Source organism: Syngnathoides biaculeatus, chromosome 10 (assembly GCF_019802595.1).
Source record: "Syngnathoides biaculeatus isolate LvHL_M chromosome 10, ASM1980259v1, whole genome shotgun sequence".
NCBI classification, from domain to species: domain Eukaryota; kingdom Metazoa; phylum Chordata; class Actinopteri; order Syngnathiformes; family Syngnathidae; genus Syngnathoides; species Syngnathoides biaculeatus.
This window is the reverse complement of record NC_084649.1, coordinates 13,575,612-13,585,762: the sequence shown is the minus strand read 5'-3', so window position 1 is coordinate 13,585,762 and position 10,151 is coordinate 13,575,612. Positions and strand designations below refer to the sequence as shown.

The window sequence follows — 10,151 nt, the reverse complement described above, 5'->3', positions numbered from 1 at the left end:
TTTTGAAAACGTTTCTGATTGTACTTTCACTGTATGATTTTGGGTTAATCAAACAATGTGTGGGTAACGTTTGAACTGTATCACGTCATTCTCTTTTCCTGAAAGGTCTGTAAATGTAGTCAAAACCACAAATGCCGTCCATGGGTGGTGTTTACATGTAGTACGTCCCCTCGCGGCAATCCTCTTACGTAAGCCTACGGGGGTGCAGCCCTCGCGAGATTGGGAATGGGAAATGAGGAATGTCAAGTGTCAACATCGAGCAGACGACAGCGCTGCAGTGTTGGTGTCCGGACGGAGCAGGGAGGGGAGCGAGAGACGCGGCTGCTCGACCGTCGGGTCAGCCTGGTGAGCTATTTGGAACCTCAGATATGTAATAAATTTAGAAAACACACTTTGTGACCCGTGTTTTTGAACAGGTGTGTTTTAGTGCCATTTCACCTCGTCAGCGTGTTAACATTCAGTGGTTAACTTGGCTACAATGTGAAGCGATAGTAAGAAGCTAACAAGGCTAAGCTAGTAGTTAGCATTTCTTAGCTGACGTTTTCTCATGAGCGGGTCATACGAAACGAAATAATAATAATAATAGTCATTTCTAATTATTTGCCCTCCGGTGATGCGTTACAAATTTACATGATGTTAATTTTCAAGTTCTTTGTAGATACACTGCTGTCACTTTGTGGAAACAATCTGGGTTTGTTGTGTCAATCGAGAACCGTATGTTAGGTTTGGGCCTGTCTCAACGTAGTCAGTAGCCACATTGACACGACCCACCATGTTTTAACCTCCTAGCTTCTGCACGACACTGTAAATTCTGTATGAGCACTTCAGTCTTGTTATTGTAGGCCATTCGGGTATGATGTCTATCGTCCCCTAGTTGACGCCTCGGCATCCGTAGTTATAGATACAGAAGGTGGTGTCTAAAGCCTTGAAATAATATTAAGCCAAGGTGCATCAAATAGACACCTTCATAATACCATATCATGTAAAAATTCAATTCCACGTGTGAAGCAAATACAGATTGAATAAACATGATCTCATTGCTGCTAATTTAATTTAGGTAATTGTATGTCATCGCTACTGTTACCGATACAGGGCGGTTATATTTTGTATCACTGATACATTTTTTGAAATATTTTTCAGAACTTCTGTGAGAGATGGGAGATGATCGCCCATTTGTATGTACTGCCCCTGGATGTGGGCAGGTAATTTCATCATTTAAAATTATGTGATGTTTTACTGCATTCTCGTCTATTTTTAATTTTCTCATCATATACTAGGATCAGAGCATCTTATTTACACTAATTTGTGCCTGTTTCAGTGTACACAATAATCTGCTTTTTTCCTTGCAGAGATTCACCAATGAAGATCATCTTTCTGTACATAAACATAAACATGAAATGACATTAAAATTTGGTCCTGCTAGAACAGACTCTGTTATCATAGCAGGTAATAACATTTGGGCCTTAAGTGTTATATACTATGTATTATGAATCTTGACTAAATAGTTAATTGTTGTTGCTATTTTTATGTATTTGTTTTACAACGTCAATACCCAGACCAGACCCCCACACCCACCCGTTTCCTGAAGAACTGTGAGGAAGTTGGACTATTCAATGACCTGGCCAATTCCTTTGAACAGGACTTTTGCAAAGTGCAAGAAGAGGACCACAGGACAAAAAACACAGTGAGAATGAGAATGAAAATACACACTGAATTAATGAGTTGTTAGTTTTTCCTGAATTGTCAGATAAAAATTTTGTCAGTATTTTTTTCCATCTGCTTTTTTTCCTGTTTCGAAGGGTTCAACTTTACAAACACAATGTGCAACCTCACAAATAAAGTGCACAGCAAAGAATGAAGATGAAGATCCTTTAGAAGTGGATTCTTCACCACCAGATAGTCCAGATTCGTCCTCCAGCATGTCAGATATCAGCAAAGACTCGAGGGTGAGGGGCAAAACCCAAAAGCTGCAAACTCTGCTGCTCTTAGATGGACTTTTTTTTTAGTAGGATTTACGGTGGTCATAATAAAACAAACAAAAAAACCTTACAAATCCCTGTTAAAAATAAGATCATGATAAATGATTTCAAATCCTTTTTCAGCTTTAATATAACTTATACAGATCAATCAAAAATAGAGAGTTCTTAGAGAAGGGAAGTTAAAGTGAGCAACTGAGGTAGTGTGGTTGCACAAGTGTGCATATCCTCTTAGAAATGGAGGTACAGTTGTGATCAGAATTAACTAATCACATTCAAACTCAAATCAAATGGAAGTCTACCTGTCACCATTTACAGTTATTATTAACAGCCTCAAAATTGGGTTGTTCTCGTAGGTTTTTCATGACATTTTTGTAGTCACATCTTGCAGTAAAAGCTGCGGTCCAGAGAGAGCATCCACAGGACCAGAGGGATCGCAAAGGATTTACTAAGGCATTCAATATACTATGGAGCGAGTTGATGATAGTCATCCTTAATTAATTGGAGAAAATGTGGCACAACAGTGGCATTACAAAGAACTGAAAGTCCCTCCAAAATTGAAAGAAAACTGGTCAAGGAGAGTGCCGAGAGGATGATGGCACCTTTGAAGGAGCATGAGGAATTTTTGGTACTTAGTGTCTGTGACATCAATCTCCTATCTTCTTCACATGTCAAGGCTATGGGGTTGGATGGCAAGATGTAAGTCTTGTGAAGAAAATCACCAAGCCCAGACACATTTTGTAAAAACAACTTGAAATATCTTTTTTTGTATGTAAAATTTCCAAAGTTGCTGCAAGAAAGAATTTGTTTTAGGGTTTGCGTATTTGTGCAACCACATTATTGTTGCTAATTTTACCAAACTGATAGTGTTTAGAATGCAGTTTTGGCTCTTTAATTCCTCAGTAAACAAGTGAAATATGAATTAAAATCCTTCACGCTTTCAGTTATAGTCGTGTTTCTGCTGAGGAGTCATTCTAATTTCTCTAGCTTATTTATGTTACAAGGGAAAATCTCAGACAACTCCTCCGCTCCAGACTCAACGCTGTCAACATAATAAACACGTGTGGTCTCATGTGGGTCTTCTACCTAGAGGCAACCAACCAGAAGAAAGGGGGCGGTCTTAGCCAAATATAGACAAAGCGGATACAATACAGGGTTAAACAGAAGTATATATGTGTTCAAAAATGTTGCCACCTCTGGGGTCCCAATAGATTTGAGCACGTCTGTATTGTCTTATTACCTGTCCTGTATTTGTCTAAAAAAAACTAAATGCTACTGCTTCATTTCACAACAGGAGATTCTGACAAAACCAGTAGCGAGTTCTGCCCAGACTCCAACCATTGTGCGTCCAGGTTCTCTCCCTCTACACATTAGCAATGATTCTCTTCACCCTACACTGCCATCTCCAACGTCTGTCATCACACAGGCGCCACCATCTAACCGACAACTCAGGTAAGCTGACTGCGCACACCAAGAACTCTACAACTGTTGGGGCAAAAGGACAAACCCAATTCCCATTAAGTTGAGATGTTGTGTTAAACATAAATAAAAACAGAATCCAATGATTTACAAATCATGTTCAACCTATATTTAATTGATTACAGTACAAAGGAATATTCAATGTTCAAACTGATAAACTGTTTTGAGCAAGAGCATAGTATTTTTTTGACAAATTACGTAAAATCCATATTTAAATACATAAACGTACTCCAGAAAAGATTATTAAGGCTGGGGCACTCAGCAGAAATGCAAATCTTTTCACATCGTCACTATATTATGTACAGTACAGGTATGTTTATTTAAAAAATATAAATGCATAATGCGTATTGGCCTAAAGTTAGAACAAAGTCAAATTCATGAATTGTTTCTCCTCAGCTCGCCGACAAGCTCTTATCCTCTCGTGAGGCATCTTGCTAATGGGCAAACTGTCCCACTGCTCCCCAGTCCTGTGCAGATGACCTCAGTCATATCTGTAAGTCCTTTGCAAAGTAAATCATAAATTCATTTTGTGTGTGTTAGCCCATTTGTAGCACCTCACCTTGTTATTTTTTTATTGCTGTGTGAAGCTTGTGAGGCCCGGTAACTCAGTGCCCAACATTCCTGGGATCCCAGGACCCCCAGTGGGTGGAGCTAGCAGCGGTTCATCTTCCCCATCAGGTTATCACCTGCAATCCGAGACCAAGATGGTGAGATGAGTCACCAATCCTATTAGTTGCATCTTGATCGACCTCATCAGCCATTCTTTTGATTAGCTTTGAACGTATTGGACCTGTCACCCATGTGTCTGCAGCGCTTAAAGGCAGCCCTGAGTAATCAAGGCCCAGGAGCGCATGATGGTAGTGGCGGCGGGGGGGCAGGATCCTTCCCGGCAGTCCCCCAGAAGCAGGAACAGAGCCAGCAGCCCACTCAAAATTCAGATGCACCGTCACCTGCCCAACCACAGGTACTAAACCATAACACTGCGGGCTGTTCAGTAATACTTGAGATTGAATTAGAGTGGGTATGTAAAGTATTCAGAACCTCTAAATTTTGTATGTGATATTGCAGGTTTTCCTTTCAATAAATCTGAAAAAAAATTCAACCATTCCCTTTTTTTCTGTTACTATGGGGTGCTGTGTCTACATTGTGGGAGGACGGGGGGTGAATTTAAATTATTTTAGCAATTAGCTGCAATATAACAGAGTGCTAATTTTAAGGGGGTCTGAATACTTTCTGTACACACAGTATATGGCTTTCATAGACTATTTAGGTAGGATAGGGATAACATCTCTGAACAAATATTGCTTTAGTTCACACAGTATGCTTCACTTCAGAATCATTCACAGCATCCACACAGAACACTGTTTTCTTTCACATATGATATCTATCGTTCACTCTGGACATTCCGTATTTCTTTTTTCTTTTTGCTGTGAATTTTCCCTTAGTGTGGCTTCCAAAAAGGAGAAGTGCAAGTGATTGTGCTATAATCATGCCTCATCCTTTTGCTATTGCATAAAAAAAAGAACTATTGGCTAAGCATGAGATTGATGTTCATGTTTCTGATCCCGCTATGTTGTTTGGTTTAGCAAAATCTACCATCTGTTGCTAGAGCAGCCGGAGCTATGGCACGGGCGGGGTGTCCGACGGGTGTTGTGCAGCTCGGCTTTACGCACTGTGCTCATGCTCTATACTATATTATTCTTACTAATCTTATTTTTAACTAAACTCATAAAAACAATGTAAATGTAACTTGATTCTGGGTCTGGAACAGATTCATTTAAGGACCATTTTATGGGAAAAATTGCCATCCAGTTTCGGAATGTATAAAGTTTCTTAACCGAGGTTCCACTATATATGATCATATTATTACTACTACTACTATATAATCCTGCTGCAATTACGAGCTAAAAGTAAGATGCCAAAAGTATGGTATATATTAGTTATTTTGAATATTTCATTTCTGAATTAAAATTTAAAGGTATCCCACCAAACTTTATAGTGTTTGGTTGACACAATACTTATGCAATCTACACCCCCAGGTGTCCCCTGCGCAGCCAACTGGAGGCCGTCGGCGGCGAGCCTCTGAAATGGACCCTGATGAGAGGAGGCAGCGTTTTCTAGAAAGGAACAGAGCAGCTGCCTCGCGCTGCAGGCAGAAGCGGAAGTTGTGGGTGAATTCTTTGGAGAAGAAGGCAGATGATCTTGCGAGCATGAATGTCTCTCTGACGGTGAGCGTTCAGTCATAGCAGGGTAAATCTGTCCACTTACTTTTCACAATGCAAAAGAGAGCTGAGAGTATATCAACCAAGGGTAGAAATTCAGACTCAGCTCAGCTATATTTATAGAGCATTTTAAAATCAACCACAGCTAAAACAATGTGCTGTACACACATAAAAATAAAATAAAACCCCGTCCCCCACAAAAAAAGAAAGCAACAATAGAAACACTAACACCATAACAATTATGATACATTTATATTATATTTCGGTAGACAGTAGCTCACCTGCAAAGCCATGTGATTTGGTACTGGAGAGTCACGATTTGAGTTACACTGTGGACAAGTAAAAATTGAAAGTAATAGTTGGAAAGATTCTCGTGTGCTCCCTGACTACTGCCGAGGTACCCCTCAATTATTGCAGCATTCTTTTCATGCCTCTTCAATCTGATATCATTTCATGCTTGCACATATGTGATTTGATTCTGTGTGGGGTGTGCGACACAACTAGACTCCAGAGTGTAAGATGAATATTCCCCTTAAGACCCTGTAAACTGAATTCATGTATTTGTTTTTAAATACATTACACATGGTTGAAGATGAAAACTATGTGGTACTCAATTGTATTGGTACAGAATTAGACTGCTTATCACCATTCCAGGTTTTCATATTGAGTCTTTATTTTTTTTTATTTTTTTTTTTTATGAAATGCGTTGGGCTTGACTAACATAGAGCTCAGTGACGCACTTGGGCATGGGCTGCACCTCCCCCACTGTATAAGAATCTCAATGCCCGTTTGCAACATCCAGTTAGCCAGCTAGCTACCCTGCCTACACCCCAAAATCTTTCCTTTCAATATTTGCTGGTATGGCCATTTTAGTGTGCCTTGTTGTCATCTCTGAGTGTATGTATGTCACCCAGAAAATGGTGGAAGACCGAGCAGAGCAGCCTAATCATACCACTGGCCCCACAGAGAGGATTGAAAAAAATGATGTATTATTATTTTATTTATTTGTCATAATAATAATACTTGTCTGCCTTTGGATCTCTGTTGCTGCCAGAACGAAGTAACGCTTTTAAGGAATGAGGTGGCTCAGCTGAAACAGCTCCTCCTCGCCCACAAAGACTGCCCCGTCACTGTCATGCAGAAGAAAGCTGCTTTCTTAGGTAAGCCTTGTGCACCAACCATCCAGTGTTGCACTTGTCTTCTGCAGCATCCATCAATCATCTCATCCATCTAATGTGTCCTTACTCGCTCACCTCTCTAAGGGTGAATGTCTCTTTGTCTGCCTTCAGCTGCAGGAGGAGAGGAAGCCCCTCGGGATATTTCAGCTGAACCCATCGGATCCCCCGCAGCAGTCATTCAGCACGGGCCGTCCCCCACGGCGCCGCCTTCCAGCCCAGGGCCCACCATTAATGGCATGAGTGTCCGCGCCGCGGAGGCGGTGGCTATGTCGGTCTTGGCTGGCATGGGATCTGGCCAACCGGGAGGGGTCGTCATGGTGACGCAGTCTCAGTCAACCTCGAGATGATGTGCTGACGCAGGTAGCCAGTATAAACTCAAGCGGCGTTTCGGAGGCTGGACTCGTGCGACATGTTAAACGGAGCGGGTCGCCGTCACTCCCGTACACCCCCAGATTCAGACCCTCTCCTCCCCTCTTGGCCTATGATAATCACAAAAAGACACGGTATCAGGCCTTCTCTCGCCCTTCTTCTCTCTGTGTATGTAAATAAGGAAACCACTCTGCGGAGTTTGAGTTCACATCCTGTATTTGAATGATAAGTACGAATGAAAAACCATCAGTCTTTTATCACTTCAGTCCCACACAAAAATCAGTGCCTGTCTGTGCGTGACCCACAAACCTGGCTTTGATGCATCTGACTGAATATTTGACTGAGAGATATTCACTCGCCTGAAGAGGGTCCCTCCTTTGTGCTGAAACAATATTTTACCGATGCAGTGAACTTCCAGTGACGTGTCTGATTTGGTGGAGGGTTTTGTTGCTTTCTACTTTGCTTTTGTTGTTCATTTTTATGTGGGACACTTTAATTACCTACACTGTCTGGCCCACTAAAAGTCTTGTATTCAGCTCAATTGCCTCTAGCTTTAAATATGTTGCCTTGGCATTTGATAGGCTTGCGCTAATTCGGCTTATGCAATGTTTTCAACCATTTATGTTCAGACTCAGTCGCATTCATTTGGTCTCAATATTATCTGCGATAATCTTGACTGCTACATGGGTCTCCTGCACATCCCAAAGATAAAAGACAGACTGACTTTGTTTCATTTCATCCTCTACCCATTGCTCTCAAACAGGGTCACTCTGCATCGTGATCAATATTTATGCTTCCTTGTGTCACTAAGGTCTTTTTTGGTTAGTTAGTTTTGGGCTCTTCACCTTGTTTGGGAAAATATTGTAACTGCTAGTGGTAACCATGAACTTAACATTTTTTTTCCTCTACATATTTGGATTCACTAAATATTCACGTTTTCCTACTTTACCACTTTTCTTCCCGGAAGTTGATTCTTCACCTCGTGTTTGGGAGTTCTTAATTCAGAAAAGTCATTCTCACTCCTCTTAAACAGTTGTGCTATCTTTTCCATGAACGTATCTGCCAGCACTACTCTGCAATAGTAAGAGTGAAATAACTTCTTATAATTACTGCAGTAAATTATCCAATAGCTGTCTCCTACTGGTTTGTCTAGTCAAATCCGGTTGGTGGTAGTTTTTTTTTCCCTGGCAGTTTTTCAATTTCAGTTAATTGTTCCTCAAAGAACTTGGTGCTGTCAAGGTAGTGCGTAATAAGCAGTTTGCCCGCCTTCCCTTTGAATTGTTTTACCAGCCTCCAATAGACATAATAGACAATATATATAAAACCTTATGACTGCATGGATTGTTCACAGTTGAGGTATACCACTTTGTCATGGTTTCAGTCTTTTGGATGGCCATTTTAGCAAGTTTACGACGTTAAGGAGTCTTAACCTGAATCCTGACGGTTAGCGTTAGATGACTTCTAAGACTAAAAATGAAAACAAGCAAATATTAAACCATTTCCCCATGGCATTTCAGTTGAGGAACGAGTAGTGCAATATATTTTTCTATTAAGTATCAAATGTTTTTGCGTTTCAGCCCAGCCACTGAGAGGCATGTGGTCTAATGCAGATGACCAGAGAAAATGTGAATAAGTGTATTCTCGAATGAATGAGCTTGGTGGTTATGCACGTCTGTGGAGCATTACAGATTTCCTGTGTGCTTTACAATATTTGCAAAAGCATTTTTTTTTATTGTGAATTAGACAAAAGTGGTTGTGCAAGGTGCTTCTTATGAAATGTTGTTTTTAATTGGAGATTATTTTATACCGCATCGTACTTCCAAGACTGTCCTGTCATTAGCTACTTGCCACTGTCGCCTTTAAAACAACCTGACATTCTTATCATTTTTTTAAGTCACTTGTCTGTCTCCCACCCTGTTTTTTTTTTTTTTTTTACCAGTCTACATGTTTTTTTTTTTTTTTTTTTTTTTTTTAAACAGCGGTTAAACCACATACATCAAGAAATGTCTCCAGAAAATATTCATTTTGAGTTTCTTAAATTCTCAGGCCTCAACATGGGAGAAATACTTGTGTATAGTCTGAATTCATTGTCTTGGGCAAATAAAATAACTTAATGGAAAAAGATAGTCATCATGTTTTCACTCACAGATTCTCTTTACGTTCAGACCTTTAACAGTTTAGAGAGGAAAAGTAATCAGAGCTTTTCTTATTGTGAATCCTGTAAAAGTACTTTCCCAAGTGTTAATGAGTATATTATTAGCAGTGTCCCCAGATGACTACAGTTTAATTGAGGTGTTGTGTCACTTTCTAAAGCAGATAACTGGATGAGCCCAAAAGTTCTTCATGTAGACCACAACAAAACTGAGATAATTGTTTTTTGCAATGAAGAAAAAAAAAAAAGGATTGCAGTTAGTAAATACCTGGACTCACTATCTTTAAAAACCAAAGACGAAGTCTGAAACCTTGGTGTTGTGATTCCGACCTGACATTCGTCAACTCAATTACTAAAAGTGGCTTTTACCATCCGAAGAACAAATTCAGAGTGAAGGCTTGTATGTGTCAAGCAGACCAGGAAAAACACGACCATGCTTTTATCTCAAGTACAGTAGACTTGACTATCGTAGTGGTCTTCTGACTGGGCTCCCCAAAAAGAGCCTTTAACAGCTGCAGCTCATTCAAAATGCTACGCCTCGGGTTCTAACCAGATCAAAGAGGTCAAAGCTTATAACTCCAATTCTAATGTCTTTACATTGAGTTCCAATCCGTTTGAGAATAGATGTTAAGCTTCTGCTCCTAGTCTATAAATCACTAAATGGTTTAGGTCCTGAATACATGAAAGAAATGCTTACGGAATTCAAACCCGGTCGGGCTCTGGGATCGACTGAGTTAGACCTAATGATGGAGTACGGAGTCCAAAGCAAACAGTG

At 40.3% G+C, this 10,151-nt stretch overlaps 1 protein-coding gene across 2 annotated transcripts; it reads left to right on the top strand.

Annotated features, from left to right (window-relative positions):
* Positions 1–142: 142 nt before the first annotated feature.
* atf7b (activating transcription factor 7b) lies at positions 143–9,122 on the top strand. 2 transcript variants are annotated; one of them, XM_061832939.1, is made up of 12 exons: positions 143–345; positions 1,141–1,202; positions 1,350–1,446; positions 1,557–1,684; positions 1,800–1,946; positions 3,271–3,428; positions 3,852–3,948; positions 4,043–4,162; positions 4,267–4,419; positions 5,495–5,683; positions 6,732–6,837; positions 6,967–9,122. In XM_061832939.1, the coding sequence occupies exons 2-12, from the start codon at positions 1,155–1,157 to the stop codon at positions 7,200–7,202; spliced, it is 1,479 nt and encodes a 492-aa protein (XP_061688923.1). In that variant the 5' UTR covers positions 143–345; positions 1,141–1,154; the 3' UTR covers positions 7,203–9,122. The 2 variants fall into 2 exon arrangements, with proteins under 2 accessions (XP_061688923.1, XP_061688924.1); XM_061832940.1 differs by having other exon boundaries at positions 148–345; positions 6,940–7,109.
* Positions 9,123–10,151: the final 1,029 nt, after the last annotated feature.

Excerpts from the sequence above, each read along its gene's own strand:
- atf7b (XM_061832939.1), top strand. The coding sequence starts at position 1,155 with ATGGGAGATGATCGCCCATTTGTATGTACTGCCCCTGGATGTGGGCAG. Across the intron at positions 1,447-1,556 it reads AGACTCTGTTATCATAGCAG|ACCAGACCCCCACACCCACC; the intron begins GTAATAACATTT and ends GTCAATACCCAG. Across the intron at positions 3,429-3,851 it reads CCATCTAACCGACAACTCAG|CTCGCCGACAAGCTCTTATC; the intron begins GTAAGCTGACTG and ends GTTTCTCCTCAG.